The 20212-nt window shown below is 45.3% G+C and overlaps 1 protein-coding gene across 1 annotated transcript; it reads right to left on the bottom strand.

Moving 5' to 3' along the window:
• Positions 1-3290: 3290 nt before the first annotated feature.
• LOC130118630 (amyloid-beta precursor protein-like) lies at positions 3291-19039 on the bottom strand. Its single transcript, XM_056287071.1, has 5 exons — positions 18864-19039; positions 17776-17838; positions 13373-13533; positions 7958-8005; positions 3291-3781 (listed from the first exon to the last, which is right to left on the bottom strand). Exons 1-5 carry the CDS (start codon positions 19037-19039, stop codon positions 3606-3608), a joined length of 624 nt encoding a protein of 207 aa, XP_056143046.1. The 3' UTR covers positions 3291-3605.
• Positions 19040-20212: the final 1173 nt, after the last annotated feature.

Here is a 20212-nt window from a genome sequence, read left to right as displayed (position 1 = left end):
TAATCGCAATGTTGTACAAAATATTGCATTGAACTCTTAACTTGGTTTTTCACATGTTGTGCAGTGACAGCATGTAAACTGTGTAACTGTCCAGATGTGAATGAAACTATGTAACTCTCCAGATGTGAATGAAACTATGTAACTCTCCAGATGTGAATGAAACTGTGTAACTGTCCAGATGTGAATTAAACTATGTAACTCTCCAGATGTGAATGAAACTGTGTAACTGTCCAGATGTGAATGAAACTGTGTAACTGTCCAGATGTGAATGAAACTATGTAACTGTCCAGATGGGAATAAAACTTGGTGTTTAGCTCATCATAAACTTGAACTGAACCTTTTGGATGATGGGTTTGTGTGTGACGACTACAAATGGGTGTGACGTGTCCACCGGACTGTCCAACATTGTATTTGATTTTTGTGTAGGCGTTGCCTTTATTTATTTTTGGGGGTTTCTCGCCTTTTTACTTCGATGCTGGTGTGTTAGACTTCAGGTGGTTTTTGTAACTCGATGCTGGTGTGTTAGACTTCAGGTGGTTTTTCTACCTCGGTGCTGGTGTGTTAGACCTCAGGTTGTTTTTGTACTTCGATGCTGGTGTGTTAGACTTCAGGTGGTTTTTCTACCTCGATGCTGGTGTGTTAAACTTCAGTTGGTTTTTGTACCTCAATGCTGGTGTGTTAGACTTCAGTTGGTTTTTGTACCTCAATGCTGGTGTGCTAAACTTCAGGTGGTTTTTCTACCTCGATTCGGGTGTGTTAGACTTCATGTGGTTTTTGTACCTTGGTGCTGGTGTGCTAGACTTCATGTGGTTTTTGTACCTCGATGCTGGTGTGCTAGACTTCAGGTGGTTTTTCTACCTCAATGCTGGTGTGCTAGACTTCAGGTGGTTTTTCTACCTCGATGCTGGTGTGTTAGACTTCAGGTGGTTTTTCTACCTCAATGCTGGTGTGCTAGACTTCATGTGGTTTTTGTACCTCGATGCTGGTGTGTTAAACTTCAGTTGGTTTTTGTACCTCAATGCTGGTGTGTTAAACTTCAGTTGGTTTTTGTACCTCGATGCTGGTGTGTTAAACTTCAGTTGGTTTTTGTACCTCGACGCTGGTGTGTTAAACTTCAGTTGGTTTTTGTACCTCGATGCTGGTGTGTTAAACTTCAGTTGGTTTTTGTACCTCAATGCTGGTGTGTTAAACTTCAGTTGGTTTGTGTACCTCGATGCTGGTGTGCTAGACTTCAGGTGGTTTTTCTACCTCGATTCGGGTGTGTTAGACTTCAGGTGGTTTTTCTACCTCAATGCTGGTGTGTTAGACTTCAGGTGGTTTTTGTACCTCGATGCTGGTGTGTTAGACTTCATGTGGTTTTTGTACCTTGGGGCTGGTGTGCTAGACTTCATGTGGTTTTTGTACCTCGATGCTGGTGTGTTAAACTTCAGGTGGTTTTTGTACCTCGATGCTGGTGTGTTAGACTTCAGGTGGTTTTTGTACCTCGATGCTGGTGTGTTAGACTTCAGGTGGTTTTTGTACCTCAATGCTGGTGTGTTAGACTTCAGGTGGTTTTTGTACCTCGATGCTGGTGTGTTAGACTTCATGTGGTTTTTGTACCTCGATGCTGGTGTGTTAGACTTCATGTGGTTTTTGTACCTTGGGGCTGGTGTGCTAGACTTCATGTGGTTTTTGTACCTCGATGCTGGTGTGTTAAACTTCAGTTGGTTTTTGTACCTCAATGCTGGTGTGTTAAACTTCAGTTGGTTTTTGTACCTCGATGCTGGTGTGTTAGACTTCAGGTGGTTTTTGTACCTCAATGCTGGTGTGTTAGACTTCAGGTGGTTTTTGTACCTCGATGCTGGTGTGTTAGACTTCATGTGGTTTTTGTACCTCGATGCTGGTGTGTTAGACTTCAGTTGGTTTGAATCAAATTGGTTGGGCTGATTGAAAATAAAATGGCCGAACTGTCATCAACAAGTGAGGCCAGAGGTCAGAGTCCAAGGCCAGGTGAAGCTGGTGACCCCATCGGCACCATGCCGCTCAAGCATGTCAGATGATTCTAATGCACAGTTGTTTCAGCTCGCCTTTTAGAAATGGATTGCCTTTGTTCATTTAAAGAGGACAGACATGCGTGTCACATGGGGTTATTGTGGTGTAGGGTGGCGGTTGTCATCGTACATGAAACTGTCAGGCTGTTGGCTAAAGCAGCAGTCGGCCATACAAACATACATTTGGTCCTTTGGGCAGCACTGGTAAAAACCAGTTGGGAAGGACAAAGTAAGTTGTTATTTCAGTTGACAGTATGTCCCTCGTTGAGGGAGGTGCGGCAAGAAGAAGATGTCCTGCACTGATCGTTTCATGTCCGTGACGATTTGGAACAAACATGTTAAGTAGACATGACAGAAAGTTTCGATCGTGACATTTTTTTGCACTTTTATACCTGCACAAAAAAGCTACATAAATGCAACACCAAAGGAGTTCCACAGGGTATTTTTTATTCAGTTGCTTGTTTTTAATTTGCCCATTAAGCACCATTGTTGGGTTTTCTACAACAGAGACGCTGAAGTGATTCCACATTGTCAAACAGGAAACGAGGACTTCCTGTTCAGGCTCTGAAGCAGAAGTGAGCTTTGTTCCTGAGGAATCAGGGATGTGTTTCTCTTTGTGGACTAAATGTGAGACTACACAAATGCAAGGGAAAAACATACACTTATCCACTGAGATCTGTCCCATGTCCTTATAACCCCACCCCTGCAGACTGAAAACCCACACTTCACCAGTCATAACATTCACGATGGAGTATGTAGTAACAGAATCTAAACAGCGGAGGGATAAAGAACGTTTCTCTGCTGCTGTTGTGTCCCCAGATCGATGGATTTGTCCACATTCAAGCCAATAGACACATCATCTTAACTGTCTGACATCCACTCCTGCATCCAGATTGCTGCAGTCAGTGTCAACTCATGAACACGTTCATACACAGCCCATGGGTCACGTGAACGCTGTGCATGTAGAAACACCGGATGCCCACAGTGAGTGAGTGATAATGATGATTTGCTCTTGGAATGGAGCGTTTTGTTGTTATTATTCGCAGATTTTTTTCTTTGTCTTTTGTTCTTAGCTGCTTATTGCACCAGAAGGGAATTAACAACGAGCCTAAGTAATCATTTGTGTAAATAATTCATGAACAATGTTTATGTACACACAGGAATCCAATCCAATATTTATCTTACTTGATGAATGGTGAATTAGTGACTTGGTGAATTTTTAAACATAAAAAATTCAACAAAAAAAGTAGTAGTAGAACCTTGGTGAATTTCTAAGCATCTGGCCCCTGGCTGAATTGATTAGCTCCATACCATTAATCCCAATTAAATCTGCAGGAAAGCTGGTGAAAGTGGTCTCTGTCTAGAGGCTGCCGTGTCCTTGATGACTTGGGTCAGGTGCAACAGAGGGCAGAAACAGTTTTCAACAGTTGGTTGTTTTTCTGAAGTACCTCGTTTTCTTGTTAACATATTGTCTGCATGGCAGCCTGGGATATGTGGGAGGCTCACAAGCAGAGAGGCTGATCTGATGAATCAGTCTCCAGGTGGTCCAGGCCTCGGAACCTGCGGGGCCTCTTCTCATCGCCTCGTGCTCAGACAGACAATCTCGCACTCGTCCTGCGTCTCAAAGCGGTTGTTGTTCCCCTCGCAGCCGCCATACCAGAAGCGAGAGCATTCACGCTGTTCTGTGTCAAAGAACCACTTCATGGTGTAGTTTTGACAGCCGCCGGGGTCCTGCCTCAGCAAACAGGCATCTGGAGAAAGGCACACCAAGACAGGATGAGAAGAAGACATGGGAGGAAGTGAGAGACAGAGAGAACAAGTTCCCCGTGGAGTGGAGAGAAAGTGTTTAGCAGGAAAACAAGAGGAAGAGGACAAAGAAAGAGGAGAAGAAGGCCTTCTAACTTAACAGTACATCAAATTATAGATTCTGATTAGAAACATCAGAAACACAGCAGGACTCTGTCCCCACTGACCAGCAAGTTGGGCCGGGAAATTTTAGTTTCAGTTGCCAGCGAAGATGCTTAAAGTAGACCTTAAAGTAGACGAGTTATGTTTACAACTAGCTTGTGCGTTTATATAAACATACAAACTAGTTATAAACATGAAAACTGCTTATAGACACATAAAAGCTGATTATAAACATACAAAATAGTTATAAACACACACAACTGCTTATCAACACATACAAACTAGTTATAAACACACAACTGCTTATAAACACATACAAGCTAGTTATAAACACATACAACTACTTATGAACACACACAAACTATTTATAAACACATACAACTGCTTATAAATGTTATAAACGCATACAAACTGCTTATAAACACATACTAGTTATAAACACATACAATCGTTTATAAACATGTTATAAACACAGAACTAAGCAACACGACTGCTTAGTTGTATGTGTTATGTTATAACGCATACAAGCTAGTTATTAACACATACATCTACATAAGCAGTTGTTTGTGTTTATAACTAATTTGTGTGTTTATAAGCAGTTTGTATGTGTTTATAACTAGTTTGTATGTTTATAAGCAGTGTTTGTGTTTATAAGCAGTTTGCATGTTTATAACTAGTTTGTATGTTTATATAAACGTGTTCATAAACGTCTTAATAAACACAAACTAGTTATAAACACACACAGCTGCTTATAAACATGTTATTAACACATACAAACTGCTTATGAACACATACAATTGCTTATAAGCAAGTTATAAACACATACAACTAAGCAACACACAGCTGCTTAGTTGTGTGTGTTATGTTATAACGTATACAAACTAGTTATAAGCACATACAACTACATAAGCAGTTGTATGTGTTTCTAACTAGTTTGTATGTGTTTTTAACTACTTTGTATGCGTCTATAAGTAGTTTGTATGTGTTTGTAACTAGTTTGAATGTGTACATTGTACGTGTTCATAAGTTGTTTATGTGTTTATACGTAGTTTGTGTGTGTTTACGTTGTGTGTGTTTATAACTAGGTTGTATGTGTTTATAAGCAGTTTGGATGTGTTTATAACTAGCTTGTATGTGATTATAAGCAGAAGTGGGGGGGTGCAACAATGATATATATATATATATATATATATATATATATATATATATATATATATATATATATATATATATATATATGCGCGTGTGCAGGGGTGTGCTGTGTAGTGCTCTACTGTGTAGTGCATAGCGTCGGGGTTCTGGCTGCGTTGGTTCGGGGTTCGGGGGGCCAGGCTCCAGTGGCGTTGTGGACGGCGGCGGGTGTAGCGTTACTGTTCAGCTGTGGTTTTGTTTGGCTGTATTTTACTTGCTCGCTGGTTCTTTGGACATTGCTGCAGGGCGATAGTGACAGCTAGCAGAGCTGTGACGTTATCTAGGTTACCGGCTCACACACACACACACACACACACACACACACACACACACACACACACACACACACACACAGACAACGCAAACACACTTCATGTTATTGGTTGCTATGTAGGCTACAATGCATTTGATTTGTGTTGCAGTGTCGCCTTTGATTGGATTAAAATGTGAATATTCTTCCTGATTTATGTCTGCGTGCTTTATTTGACCTCATTTCTTACAGTGGACGGGAATCATTGAAACGTCTTGTTACCGTAAGTGTTGCAATATAGGGGCATTCGCGGCAGTGGCGTGTCGTGACTTTTCGACTAGGTGGGGCTGCTTTGAATCCAGCGCGTCAGAATTCTAATGTAACGTGCATGGAGTAGTAGACACGTTGGCCGCCAGCTCTGAGCCTTTAGTCGAGCGGTCAGCGATGTCTCCCGCGGTGCGGGCGATACGGGTTCGCGTCCCGGCCGCCGCAGTTCTTGTGGTCGCCCCCCCCCCCCCCGAATTCGCTACATTGGTGTCAGAAGTGGGATGGTGAGACCGTGAGGTCATCGGAAGCGCGTGCGCCCAGAGGCGTGAGGGAGCTGATGTGCCGCGCTTCCCGAAGGAGGGGGGTAGTGTAGAGTGGGAGACACGGGTTCGCGTCCCGGCTGTGGCGACGGTCTCCCAGACTGCCCCCAGAATTCGCTACAATAACTTTTCTTGACACACAGCAGGCATAAGAGTCTAGTCCCGTAGGACACATCATTTAATCATTTTTAAGAAACATACACAAGTCTACTTCCAAACCTCTCATGCATTTCAGAAATAAAAACAGATATTGTGGCGGCCACTAGGGGCTGCGCCTCTCACCCAGCAGGGCTGTGAGCCGGGGGCGTGGTTTACAGTGGGGGCGTGGTTTACGTTCCCGGGCTCTCTGGTGCAGGGTTGTTCCTGTTTCAGTTTGGTTTTGGAGCTGAGGAATAAAGTTCAAACTCGCCTTCGTCTCCTGTGTTTTTCCTCATCCTGCCACAATAGCATATATTTAACGAACTCCTTTATTTGTCCGTTTGCCTGTCATCGTGTGACACTGTACTTCATTTCTGTAATGCAGGCTCGATAAGAGGCTGATCTGGACCCAGGACACTAACGCCTCCGTTCACATGGGTCTTCAGACGGAGTCAGCCCTGCTGGGGGCAGCGTGTTCCTCTAGCACGTCCTTACACTCGCCACTTCACTAACCGCTAGCCAGCTCCCCGCTAGCCAGCTCCCCGGGGCCTCCCTGCTCTGCACCAGCGACTACTGAGCATACGCTTCGGCCCGCAGACAAAGGTGGCCAGCAGCCAGCGTTTTTCACCAGTTGCCACACTTTCCTATCATCATGCCTGCTGTATGCAAACATAACAACTGGATTTCATACACACACGGCACCACAGTTTAAAAGTAACTTATTTATTACAATACTTATTTTCCAAACTGGAACTGTAGGTAGGGCGGCGCCCTAGCGCCCCTAGTGGACGCCACGCCACTGATTAGCGGGGATACAGGGATTCTCGACTTTAAAAAATGTGGAAAGAGGGGGGGCTAATGCTCCCCCCCATTCCGGCACCCCTGCTCCCAGCTGGTGCACGATCACCTGGCTTCGCTGTCAGCAGAATTTGAGTGTTACTTCCCGGCCGCAGATGACCCAAGAGATGTAAAGGAATGGATCCGTGACCCATCTGGGAATGTCTCCAGCGAATCATCCATGTCAGCGTGGGAGGAAGGTCAACTCCGCGAGCTTGAAATGACGGTGGGCTGAGAAGTATGTTTGATGTCACAGCTCTGCCGACATTCTGGATAAAGTCAAGGCTGAATGTCCTCAGAAGGCCACGGAAGCACTGACACCTGCTTCCATTTCCAACATCATATCTCTGTGAAGCGGGCTTTCCTGCAATGAATACAACCAAAACTACACTGCGGAATAGACTGGACATAACAAACGCCCTTCGGGTGTTGCTGTCTCCCATCAGCCCTCGATTGGACCGTCTTGCTGCAGGGAAACCAGCCCAGGGCTCCCACTGATTCAGTGATACTGGTGAGTTGCAATGATGTTATATGTATGTTATGCTAACGCAAGGAAAATATGTGCTGTGTGTTTAAAATCCAAACCTTACTTTAAATGTTATGATACTATTGACTTACAAGCCTAACCTATCTTCCGGTCGTTATTAACCCACCCCGCCCCTCCCCCGGTCCGCCAGAATATTGTCAACATTAAACTGGTTCGTGGTGCAAAAAAGGTTGGGGACCCCTGCACTAAAAGATGATCATGTGACCATCCATGACCATCCACCAGAAGATGACTAAGGTGGCTGCTGGTTGCAGAGGAGTCAGAGCAGATGTTCAGCATCTGGCTGCTGGAAACACCTCCTGACTCCACCATCTGACCACATAGCTTCACATGAAGGTGAACACAGTCGTACCAGCCCCTAAAAGTAGTCTAACGCATGAACATGTAGTACGTTATTGTTTGCCAACAGTTCATGTGTGTGTATGTGTACTGTAATGAAGAAGCAGTGATGAGGGGCTGTGGGACTTACCCTTGGTGAGAACGTTGGTTTGTTCTGTTGTCAGCACGGCCGTTGGCTCTGTCAAAGACACAACAGTCAGCAACAGCAGACACACCACCAGCACACCATGTCACCACCAGCACACCATGTCACCACCAGCACACCATGTCACCACCAACACACCATGTCACCACCAACACACCATGTCACCACCAGCACAACATGTCACCACCAACACACCATGGGTGGCGACATAGTGTGCTGGTGTGTTGGTGGTGACATGGTGTGAAGTATTCACACCCCTTCACTTTCCCCACATGTTGTTATGTTACAGCATTATTCCAAAATGGATTAAATTCCTTTTTTCTCTCATCAATCTACACACAATACCCCATAATGACAAAGCAAAAAAGGTTTTGTAGAAAGTTTTGCAAATGTATTAAAAATAAAAAACTGAAATATTGCATGTACATAAGTATTCACATCCTTTACTCAGTACTTGGTTGAGGCCCCCTTGGCAGCGATTATAGCCTCAAGTCTTCTTGGGTATGAAGCTACAAGCTTGGCACACCTGTATTTGGGGTATTTCTCCCATTCTTCTCTGCAGACCCTCTCGAGCTCTGTAAGGTTAGATGGGGAGTGTCACTGCACAGTTATTTTCAGGTCTTTCCAGAGATGTTCAATGGGGTTCAAGTCTGGGCTCTGGCTGGGCCACTCAAGGACATTCACAGACTTGTCCCGAAGCCACTCCTTCGTTGTCTTGGCTGTGTGCTTAGGGTCGTTGTCGTGTTGAAAGGTAAACCTTCGCCCCAGTCTGAGGTCCTGAGCGCTCTGGAGCAGGTTTTCATCAAGGATCTCTCGGTACTTTGCTCCATTCATCTTTCCCTCGATCCTGACTAGTCTCCCAGTTCCTGCCGCTGAAGAACATCCCCACAGCATGATGCTGCCACCACCATGCTTCACTGTAGGGATGGTATTAGCAAGGTGATGAGAGGTGCCTGGTTTCCTCCAGACGTGACGTTTGGCATTCAGGCCAAAGAGTTCAATCTTGGTTTCATCAGACCAGAGAATCTTGTTTCTCATGGTCTGAGAGTCCTTTAGGTGCTTTCTGGCAAACTCCAAGCGGGCTGTCATGTGCCTTTTACTGAGCAGAGGCTTCCGTCTGGCCACTCTACCATGAAGGCCTGATTGGTGGAGTGCTGCAGAGATGGTTGTCCTTCTGGAAGGTTCTCCCATCTCCACAGAGGAATGCTGGAGCTCTGTCAGAGTGACCATCGGGTTCTTGGTCACCTCCCTGACCAAGGCCCGTCCCCCCGATTGCTCAATTTGGCTGGGCGGCCAGCTCTAGGAAGAGTCCTGGTGGATCCAAACTTCTTCCATTTACGAATGATGGAGACCACTGTGCTCTTCGGGACCTTCAAAGCTGTAGAAATGTTTTTGTACCCTTCCCCAGATCTGTGCCTCGATACAATCCTGTCTCGGAGGTCCACAGACAATTCCTTTGACTTCATGGCTTGGTTTCTGCTCTGACATGCACTGTCAACAGTGGGACCTTATATAGACAGGTGTGTGCCTTTCCAAATCATGTCCCATCCACTGAATTTACTACAGGTGGACTCCAATCAAGATGTAGAAACATCTCAAGGATGGTCAGTGGAAACAGCATGAACCTGAGCTCAATTTTGAGTGTCATAGCAAAGTGTGTGAATACTTATGTACATGCAGTATTTCAGTTTTTTATTTTTAATAAATTTGCAAAAAATTCTACAAAACCGTTTTCGCTTTGTCATTACGGGGTACTGTGTGTAGATTGATGAGAGAAAAAGGAATTTAATCCATTTTGGAATAAGGCTGTAACATAACAACATGTGGGGAAAGTGAAGGGGTATGAATACTTTCCGGATGCACTGTATATATATATATATATATAAAGCTGAGTGTGAAATGGCCAAGATGACAGTCAGCACCTCCAAGTCTGAGGCCATGGTTCTCTACCGGGAAATGGTGGATTGTTCCCTCCGGGTTGGGGATGAGTTGTTACTTCCAAGTGAAGGAGTTTAAGTATCTCGGGGTCTTGTTCACGAGTGAGGGTAGGATGGAGCGGGAGATTGACAGGCGGATTGGTGCAGCAGAAGCAGTAATGTGGACGTTGTACTGGACCGTTGTGGTGAAGAGGGAGCTGAGCCAGAAGGCAGAGCTCTCAATTTACCAGTCAGTCTTCGTTCCAACCCTCACCTATGGTCATGAGCTTTGGGTAGTGACCGAAGGGGTGAGACTGTGGACACAAGCGGCTGAAATGAGTTTCCTCCATAGGGTGTCTGGGCTCAGCCTTAGAGACAAAATTTGGCCTGGCTAAATTTTGCAAAAAGATACATCCAGTCTCCCAAAACCATGTGGAAAAATGTGTTATGGTCTGATGAGACCAAGGTTGAACTTTTTGGCCATAATTCCAAAAGGTATGTTTGGTGCAAAAGCAACACAGCACATCACCAAAAGAGCACCATACCCTTGTTCACCATGGGTATGGTGCTGTTTTGGTGGTGCTCTTTTGGTGGTGCAGGATCAGGCTTTGGGGATGGTTTTGTTCAGCCAGGACGGGGGCTTTAGTCAAGGTGGAGCGAATCAACAACAGCTCCAAATACCAGTTGATTCTTGAGCAAAACCTTCAGGTGTCTGCTAGAAAGCTGAAGATGAAGTGGAATTTCACCTTTCAGCACAACAATGACCCAACGCATATGTCCAAATCAACAAAGGGATGGTTTCACCAAAAGATCAACAGTTTGGAATGGCTCAGCAAGAGCCCAGACATGAATCCAATAGAACATCTGTGGCGTGATCTGAAGAGGGCTGTGCACGGGAGATGTCCTCACAACTAGATGAATCTAGAATGTTTTTGAAAGGAAGACTGAATACTGCCAAGTCAAAATGTATCAAGCTGATGGACTCTTACCCAAAAAGACTGAGCGCTTTAATAAAATCAAAAGGTGCTTCAACAAAATATTAGTGTAGGGGTGTGCACAATTTATGCAACAAGGGTACTGTATGTATTGTATTTTTTTTTACCTCAAATGTTGCTGATTGTTTTTCACTTTTTTATAGGTTGCATTAAAAAAAGTGGCCAAAGTTCTGACATGATTTATCTTGGTTTCAATTTTTTTTTCATCCCAAAAACCTGCCCTGTGATGGCCTGGCGGTCTGTCCAGGGTGTCTTCCCGCCTGCCGCGCAATGACTGCTGGGATAGCCTCCAGCATTCCCTCAACCCTGAGAGCAGGACAAGGGGTTTGGAAAATGGATGGATGGATGGAAAAACCTGCCATATTTTAACAGGAGTGTGGAGCCTTTTTGTGTCCACTGTAGTGTACTAACGCCAGTGTGTCTGTGATGCCCTGCACTCACACCTGAAGCATCATGGGAACAGCAGTCTTTCTGGCAGCAAGCTGCATGCCACAACCCCTCCTAGCAACAGTCAGCAATGAGGAGCATTGTTCAAGGCTTTGCTGCAGACATCAGTTTTAGCTGTGGCCAACAGCTTCTCAAGTCTGTGGTGCAGTAGAAGATCTCCCTTCTTCAGATCTGTGGTGCAGTAGGAAGACCTCCCTTCTTCAGATCTGTGATGCAGTAGGAAGACCTCCCTTCTTCAAGTCTGTGGTGCAGTAAGAAGACCTCCCTTCTTCAGGTCTGTGGTGCAGTAGGAAGATCTCCCTTCTTCAGGTCTGTGGTGCAGTAGGAAGATCTCCTTTCTTCAGGTCTGTGGTGCAGTAAGAAGACCTCCCTTCTTCAGGTCTGTGGTGCAGTAGGAAGATCTCCCTTCTTCAGGTCTGTGGTGCAGTAGGAAGATCTCCTTTCTTCAGGTCTGTGGTGCAGTAGGAAGATCTCCCTTCTTCAGGTCTGTGGTGCAGTAGAAGACCTCCCTTCTTCAGGTCTGTGGTGCAGTAGGAAGATCTCCCTTCTTCAGGTCTGTGGTGCAGTAGGAAGATCTCCCTTCTTCAGGTCTGTGGTGCAGTAGGAAGATCTCCCTTCTTCAGGTCTGTGGTGCAGTAGGAAGACCTCCCTTCTTCAGGTCTGTGGTGCAGTAGGAAGATCTCCCTTCTTCAGGTCTGTGGTGCAGTAGGAAGACCTCCCTTCTTCAGGTCTGTGGTGCAGTAGAAGATCTCCCTTCTTCAGGTCTGTGGTGCAGTAGGAAGACATCCCTTCTTCAGGTCTGTGGTGCAGTAGAAGATCTCCCTTCTTCAGGTCTGTGGTGCAGTAGGAAGACCTCCCTTCTTCAGGTGGTTGCTGTTTCAGTGTGTCATCATTAAAGTGCATGAAGTTGACTTAAGCTCAGGTTTAAATTGTGCCTCTGGATGCTGGCATTGCACCTCTTGTTGCCCCTGCTCATCGCCAGCTGTCATAAAAGCATGAAGCACTTCTGGCTTTTGTTGCTGCTGAGGCTTCTTGTGTTGGCACAGGTTCAGACCAACGGACAGTATCTCTGATGCAATACACAAAAGATGATGCTAGGTTAACAGAGAGACAGCCAGAAGAAAGCAAAGTGGTGTCTGGGAACAAAAACAGATGCCTATTATCTCGAGTGTGCTTGCTGTATTAATGTGACGCTGATGTTGTAATACTGACATGTTACTGTACATAGTTGTATGTACATACGTGTATATAAAACAGTAAGTAAGAAAGACAGGATGGGGAGAAAGTTTGCAAACAAACACTGAAGAGTCATTTTTAAATGAAAATGGGTGGAATCAGTTATCTGTGCTGGAACGATATGAAATAAGACCGTCGGTCATGACTGCCGACTTACTACTATGCTTTAAACATCCTGTGCACAGCTTTGGCCTTGCAACGTGCTAACAAAATGCAGGAATACTCTGTCAGTCGACTGTAGGGCTGCAGTCACATATCAGCCAACTCGTAAAATACCTCCCTCTAAAAAGAAAAAATCACAACTAAAGAAAATATACCAGGGTTCCATCGAAGCTGCAGTTTTCCCTGTTCTAGCTGTAGTGGAAGGAGTGAAACTTGTTTTTCAGACTAACTACTTTTATTATTAATAATAATAATAAAGGATTAGATTTATAGTGTGTTTAGGAGAGCTTTTTAGATTTCACATGTTTCTCACACACTTTTGGATCTCGGCACACCACCTCGGCATAACAACAGCATGTTCTGTTTTGATTTCGGGTAGTCAGAATGGGTTGAGTTTAGTGTAGCAGGGCAATTTCAAGGTGCAGATAAGGCCAGGACTACCAGGGGAATCTGGCTGTGGCATGCTTTTCTGGAGTCGTCTTAACTAGTGGTGTGGTCTTACGAGTAAAACACTGTCCACCCATCTGTCATCTATCACCCAGTTGGAACAAAGTGTAACCAGTGTGTAGGCAGTGACGATGACGATGATGATGATTCCCATGAGAGAACTGGTGAGCCATCAGTCTGATGATATGAAATACTACCGCTGAGATTGGGTCGAGCTGGGAAGGTCTCCCCATCACCTCTGGACAATGTCTGGATTAGGTCCAACTGGCCCAGGTCTGTCTGGGTTTGTTCTCCTGTCTGCTCCTGAAACTCCTCCTGTCCCTCTTCTCCAAGCTCCTCCTCCTGCGCCTCCCCCTGGCTAGATACACAACCAATCAAATTATTAAGCAATCAGATTGGGCTGAGAATTTGCATAAATTGTCCAACCCAACCTGGGCTGTTGACATCTTTTTAATTCCATATTTTGAGGGTTAGCTACATCTTTGGCTTCAGTTTAATGGCAGTGGCCAAGCTCTTTGGAGGATTATGATCTTATTTTCTATTTGTAAACTTGCACTGCTAAAAGAACAATAACCTCCAGGTAGTAGGTGCTTTTAAAGCTCTGTAGGGCATGCCCTGATGGAGCTAGCTGTACTCACGTTTGCTATCCAGATCTATTTCATTTCACATTAATTGTATATACACTGCTCAAAAAAATAAAGGGAACACATAAGCAATGCAATGTAGCTCCAAGTCAATCACACTTTTGAGATATCAACCTGTCCAGTTAGGAAGCAACACTGATTTGTGAATCAATTTCACCTTTTGGTAAATTGTCTAATTTCCACCAGGTGGAAATTAGACAATTTGCGAGACAACCCCTATAACAGGAATGGATTTGCAGGTGGTGGCCACAGACCATTTGCCTGTCCTCACCTTTATGGCCGATCTTTGGTTAGTTTTTCATTTTGCTAGTGCCCTCACCACTAGAGGTGGCATGAGGCGGTATCTGCAACCTACAGAAGTTGCTCAGGTAGTGCAGCTCATCCAGGATGGCACATCAATGCGTGCTGTGGCAAGAAGATTTGATGTGTCTCCCAGCGCAGTGTCCAGAGCATGGAGGAGGTACCAGGAGACAGGCCAGTACACCAGGAGATGTGGAGGGGGCCGCAGGAGGACAACAACCCCGCAGCAGGACCGCTATCTGGTCCTTTGTGCAAGGAGGAACAGGAGGAGCACTGCCGGAGCCCTACAAAACGACCTTCAACAGGCCACTAATGTGCAGGTTTCTGCTCAAACAGTGAGAAACAGAATGCATGAGGATGGTATGAAGGCCCGACGTCCACAATTGGGGCCTGTGCTCACAGCCCAACACCGTGCAGCCCGATTGACCTTTGCCAGAGAACATCTTGGTTGGCAGATTGGCCATTGGCGCCCTGTGCTCTTCACAGATGAGAGCAGGTTCACACTGAACACATGTGACAGACGTGAGAGTGTCTGGAGACGCTGTGGAGAACGTTCTGCTGCCTGCAACATCCTCCAGCATGACCGGTTTGGCGGTGGGTCAGTGATGGTCTGGGGAGGCATATCCTTGGAGGGCCGCACAGACCTCTACGTGCTAGCCAGAGGTACCATGACTGCCATTAGGTACCGGGATGAGATCCTCAGACCCATTGTCAGACCATATGCTGGTGCAGTGGGCCCTGGGTTCCTGCTCATGCATGACAATGCTTGTCCTCATGTGGCCAGAGTGTGTCAGCAGTTCCTGTATGTCGAGGGCATTGATGCTATGGACTGGCCTGCACGTTCCCCAGACCTGAATCCAGTCGAGCACCTCTGGGACATCATGTCTCGTACCATCCGCCAATGCCATGTCGCACCACAGACTGTCCAGGAGTTGACCGATGCCCTGATCCAGGTCTGGGAGGAGATCCCTCAGGAGACCATCCGTCGTCTCATCAGGAGCATGCCCAGACGTTGTAGGGAGTGCATACAGGCACGTGGAGGCCACACACACTACTGAGCCTCATTTTGAATCGTCTTGAAGAATTTCCACAGAAGTTGGATCAGCCTATGTTCTCATTTTCCACTTTGATTTTGAGTATGATTCTGAATCCAGACCTTAATGGGCTAATGATTTTGATTTCCATTGATCATTCTTAGCTTATTTTGCTCGAAACACATTGCTCTGTCTAATAAATAAAGATTTTCAGCTGAAATATTTCATTCATCGAGGTCTATATTGTGTTTTTAGGTGTTCCCTTTATTTTTTTGAGCAGTATATGTAGCATGTATGTACAGGTATGTATGTATTTAGCATGTATGTACATGTATGTATTTAGCATGTATGTACATGTATGTATGTATTTAGTGTGTATGTACAGGTATGTATGTAGTGTGTATGTACATGTATGTATGTATGTATGTATGTATGTATGTATGTATGTATGTATGTATGTATGTATGTATGTATGTATGTAGCATGTATGTATGTATGTATGTATGTATGTATGTATGTATGTATGTAGCATATATGTAGAGGTATGTGTGTATTTAGCATGTATGTACAGGTATGTATGTAGTGTGTATGTACAGGTATGTATGTATTTAGTGTATATATACGGGTATGTATGTATGTAGTGTGTATGTACAGGTATGTGTGGATGTAGCATGTATGTACAGGTATGTATGGATGTAGCATGTATGTAGAGGTATGAATGTATGTAGCGTGTATGTACAGGTATGTATGTATTTAGTGTGTATGTACGGGTATGTATGTATGTAGTGTGTATGTACAGGTATGTGTGGATGTAGCATGTATGTACAGGTACGTATGTATGGATGTAGCATGTATGTAGAGGTATGAATGTATGTAGCGTGTATGTACAGGTATGTATGTATGTAGTGTGTATGTACAGGTATGTATGTATGTAGTGTGTATGTACAGGTATGAATATATGTAGTGTGTATGTACAGGTATGTATTTATGTAGTGTGTATGTACAGGTATGTATGTATGTAGCATATATGTACAGGTATGTATACATGTAGCGTATATGTACAGGTATGTATGTAAGTAGTGTGTATGTACAGGTATGTATGTAGCACATGTATGTACATGTATGTATGCATGTATGTATGTATGTATGTAGTGTGTATGTACAGGTATGAATGTATGTAGCATGTATTACAGGTATGTATGTAGCGTGTATGTACAGGTATGTATGCATGTATGTACAGGTATGTATGTGTCACAGCCCCTCTCCCTTGACACCTACTGACCCCCCCCCCCTTCACCCCGGCACACCAGCTGGCCATCAAAGCAATCGCCCTCTCTCCCTTGACATCAAAGCAATCGCCCTTGACACCTGCTGACCCCCCCTTCACTCCGGCACACCAGCTGGCCATCAAAGCAATCGCCCTCACCCTTAAAAGGCCTCCACTGTGGCCCAGTCTTCGCTGGAACGTCGCCATTCATGGACTTCTGCCTGCCAGTCTACCTGCCACTGAGCCAACTCCTGCTCTACCCTTGAGATCGGTCACTTCAATAAAGACTTGATTTCTTCCTTTACCTGGTTGTCCTGTCTGCTTTTGGGTTCTTTCCAGATACGTGACAGTATGTATGTAGCATGTATGTACAGGTATGTATGTAGCGTGTATGTACAGGTATGTATATATTTAGTGTGTATATACAGGTACTATGTATGCATGTATGTAGCGTGTATGTACAGGTATGAATGTACGTAGTGTGTATGTACAGGTATGTATGCATGTATGTATGTATGTATGTATGTATGTATGTATGTATGTATGTATGTATGTATGTATGTATGTATGTATGTACAGGTATGTATGTACAGGTATGTATGTATCGTGTATGTATAGATATGTATATATTTAGTGTGTGTGTACAGGTATGTATGTATGTAGCATGTATGTACAGGTATGTATGTAGCGTGTATGTACAGATATGTATATATTTGGTGTATATGTACAGGTATGTATGTATGTATGTATGTATGTATGTATGTATGTATGTATGTATGTATGTATGTATGTATGTACAGGTATGTATGTATGTATGTATGTATGTATGTATGTATGTATGTATGTATGTATGTCTGTAGCATGGATGTACAGGTGTCCAGTAGACACATGGCCTGATTCCTACCATATAGTATTCATATACCATATAGTATTCATGATCTGCATATTCATGCTTAGTTTTTGTGTTAAATATGCCAGCAAGAGAAAATATAAAAAAAGACGTTTCATCAACTTCATTAAGTGACTGCATCCTGCACATCATATTCTTCATACATTTTATGTCCATTATAATTGTGTTATTCTCTTTCAATGTTGTATTGTGTAAGTTGTGTAAACACAACATCATTGCACCTTGTGCATCCTGGGAGAGAGATCCTCCTCTGGTGCTCTCTGAGCTTTCTTCCTGTTAAAGGTTTGTAGGGAGCTGTTCCTTATCTGATGAGAGGGTGTAAGGACAGGATGTTGTGTTGCTGCAAAGCCCCCTGAGGCACATTTGTAATTTGTGATATTGGGCTATACAAATAAAACTGACTTGACTATACACACACATACCCACACACAGGCAAGTCACCTACCCCTCTGCCTCTGTTGCCTTTGGGGCCAGGTCCTCCTTCGGACCCTTGGAAGCCACTTTCACCCTGAGCACAGGAAGAAGAGAAGTCAAACTAAACATGACGGAACAAACAGTAACTCATTGAATGGTTTTTTTACAGCACGAGAGCCTCTGAGGCATTTGGTTAGCTTTACAAATTTGCATTATTGCCACCCAGAAGAAATGTCACTTATCAGTTTGATTGACAGAGGGACAAATGACGGTTTACACCTATTCAGTCTGCATTTGGGTAGCCTATAGCCCCTACTGAAGAGCTTGAGTTGGTACTCAGGATTTGAGACATGACAGGGGTCGGATGTGATTTTGAGGGCCTGCCTAATGACGGTCTCCTAAAAAATCTCCTGGGGAGGGGAGGAAGGTGGCACACCCGTGATTTTTCCTGTCAGCTTGACCAGGCATTGGACCAGGGCTTTTCACCACTCTGACATCCTGCCAAGTCAGGTGGGGATGCAGCAAAGCACAGACTCGATGCTGGATCCGTAGAAGAAGAGCACGATGTGCCGCTCACCCCACAGAACACGAATCTACGGAGGACGTTGAGGCATGTCGGATGCATGCAGAGCCCTGGACAGACAGAGAGCGTTACGTCAACTCCGTAGACGTCAATGGGCCAATTATTGAACAGCAATGGCGGATCACGGGAGCCCCGGGTACTTCCAAACCGTGCGACCCGCCGGGGCAACAGGGTTTCCATGGCGAAGGTGTGTTTCTCGTATTAATCAAAGGTTAATTTACAGGTAAGAAGCTACAGTTGACATTTTAATGAGGACCATTTTACAAGCACGTTTGAATCAAATTAACGATGTAATTTAAAGCGTGATAGCGCGTCAATTTCAAACAAAATATTAGTTTTAGTGTTCCTACACATGCGCATAGAATATGTGTCACGTTGGAATATATCTATATATAAATGTAAAAATCTGAAAATATTGGTTAGTAGTTAGCAGAAATCGCGGCTAAGCAGTTCATTTAAATGACCCGTCAAGCTTCGTTTGGAACTATTCGGCGGCTACATGAACCACGTGACCCTCTCGCCTTCCGACCCCTCACTGACGCAACTCTCTCTTTCTAGGGCTCTGGATGCGTGCACACACAGAGTCGACCTGGGTACACCAACTCAGTTGTGCATCCATGCGGACCCCCAGGTACTTGTTTGTGCTCACCTGTATAATGGAGTCACCACCAATGGGTGTGTGGTCCCCGATAGATTTAGGATTAATGATCATCTTTTGAGCGCTTTTGATGTTTAAAAGCAGATTGTGTGCACTGGTAGGGGTAAAGGCATTGTCTGTGCCCCCCCCCCCGTAGGGGTAAAGGCCTTGTCTGTGTCCCCCCCCCCGTAGGGGTAAAGGCCTTGTCTGTGTCCCCCCCCCTTTGTAGGAGAACTGGTAGGGGTAAAGGCATTGTCTGTGCCCCCCCTCCCTTGTAGAAGAACTGGTAGGGGTAAAGGCATTGTCTGTGCCCCCCCCCCGTAGGGGTAAAGGCATTGTCTGTGTCCCTCCCCCCTTGTAGGAGAACGGGTAGGGGTAAAGGCATTGTCTGTGCCCCCCCCCGTAGGGATAAAGGCATTGTCTGTGCCCCCCCTCCCTTGTAGAAGAACTGGTAGGGGTAAAGGCATTGTCTGTGTCCCCCCCCCCCCCCGTAGGGGTAAAGGCATTGTCTGTGTCCCCCCCCCCCCTTTGTAGGAGAACAGGTAGGGGTAAAGGCATTGTCTGTGTCCCCCCCCCCTTTGTAGGAGAACAGGTAGGGGTAAAGGCATTGTCTGTGCCCCCCCCCTTTGTAGGAGAACAGGTAGGGGTAAAGGCATTGTCTGTGTCCCCCCCCCCTTTGTAGGAGAACTGGTAGGGGTAAAGGCATTGTCTGTGCCCCCCCTCCCTTGTAGAAGAACTGGTAGGGGTAAAGGCATTGTCTGTGTCCCCCCCCTTGTAGGAGAACAGGTAGGGTTAAGGCATTGTCTGTGTCCCCCCCCCACCCTTGTAGGAGAACGGGTAGGGGTAAAGGCTTTGTCTGTGTCCCCCCCCCACCCTTGTAGAAGAACTGGTAGGGGTAAAGGCATTGTCTGTGCCCCCCCCCCCTTTGTAGGAGAACAGGTAGGGGTAAAGGCATTGTCTGTGTCCCCCCCCCACCCTTGTAGGAGAACGGGTAGGGGTAAAGGCATTGTCTGTGTCCCCCCCCACCCTTGTAGGAGAACGGGTAGGGGTAAAGGCTTTGTCTGTGTCCCCCCCCCACCCTTGTAGAAGAACTGGTAGGGGTAAAGGCATTGTCTGTGTCCCCCCTCCCTTGTAGAAGAACTGGTAGGGGTAAAGGCATTGTCTGTGTCCCCCCCCCACCCTTTGTAGGAGAACGGGTAGGGGTAAAGGCTTTGTCCGTGTCCCTCCCCCTTGTAGGAGAACAGGTAG

Source organism: Lampris incognitus, chromosome 9 (genome assembly GCF_029633865.1).
Source record: "Lampris incognitus isolate fLamInc1 chromosome 9, fLamInc1.hap2, whole genome shotgun sequence".
Classification (NCBI taxonomy): domain Eukaryota; kingdom Metazoa; phylum Chordata; class Actinopteri; order Lampriformes; family Lampridae; genus Lampris; species Lampris incognitus.
The sequence above is the reverse complement of the archived record's forward strand: the minus strand, read 5'-3'. Positions and strand labels throughout refer to the sequence as shown.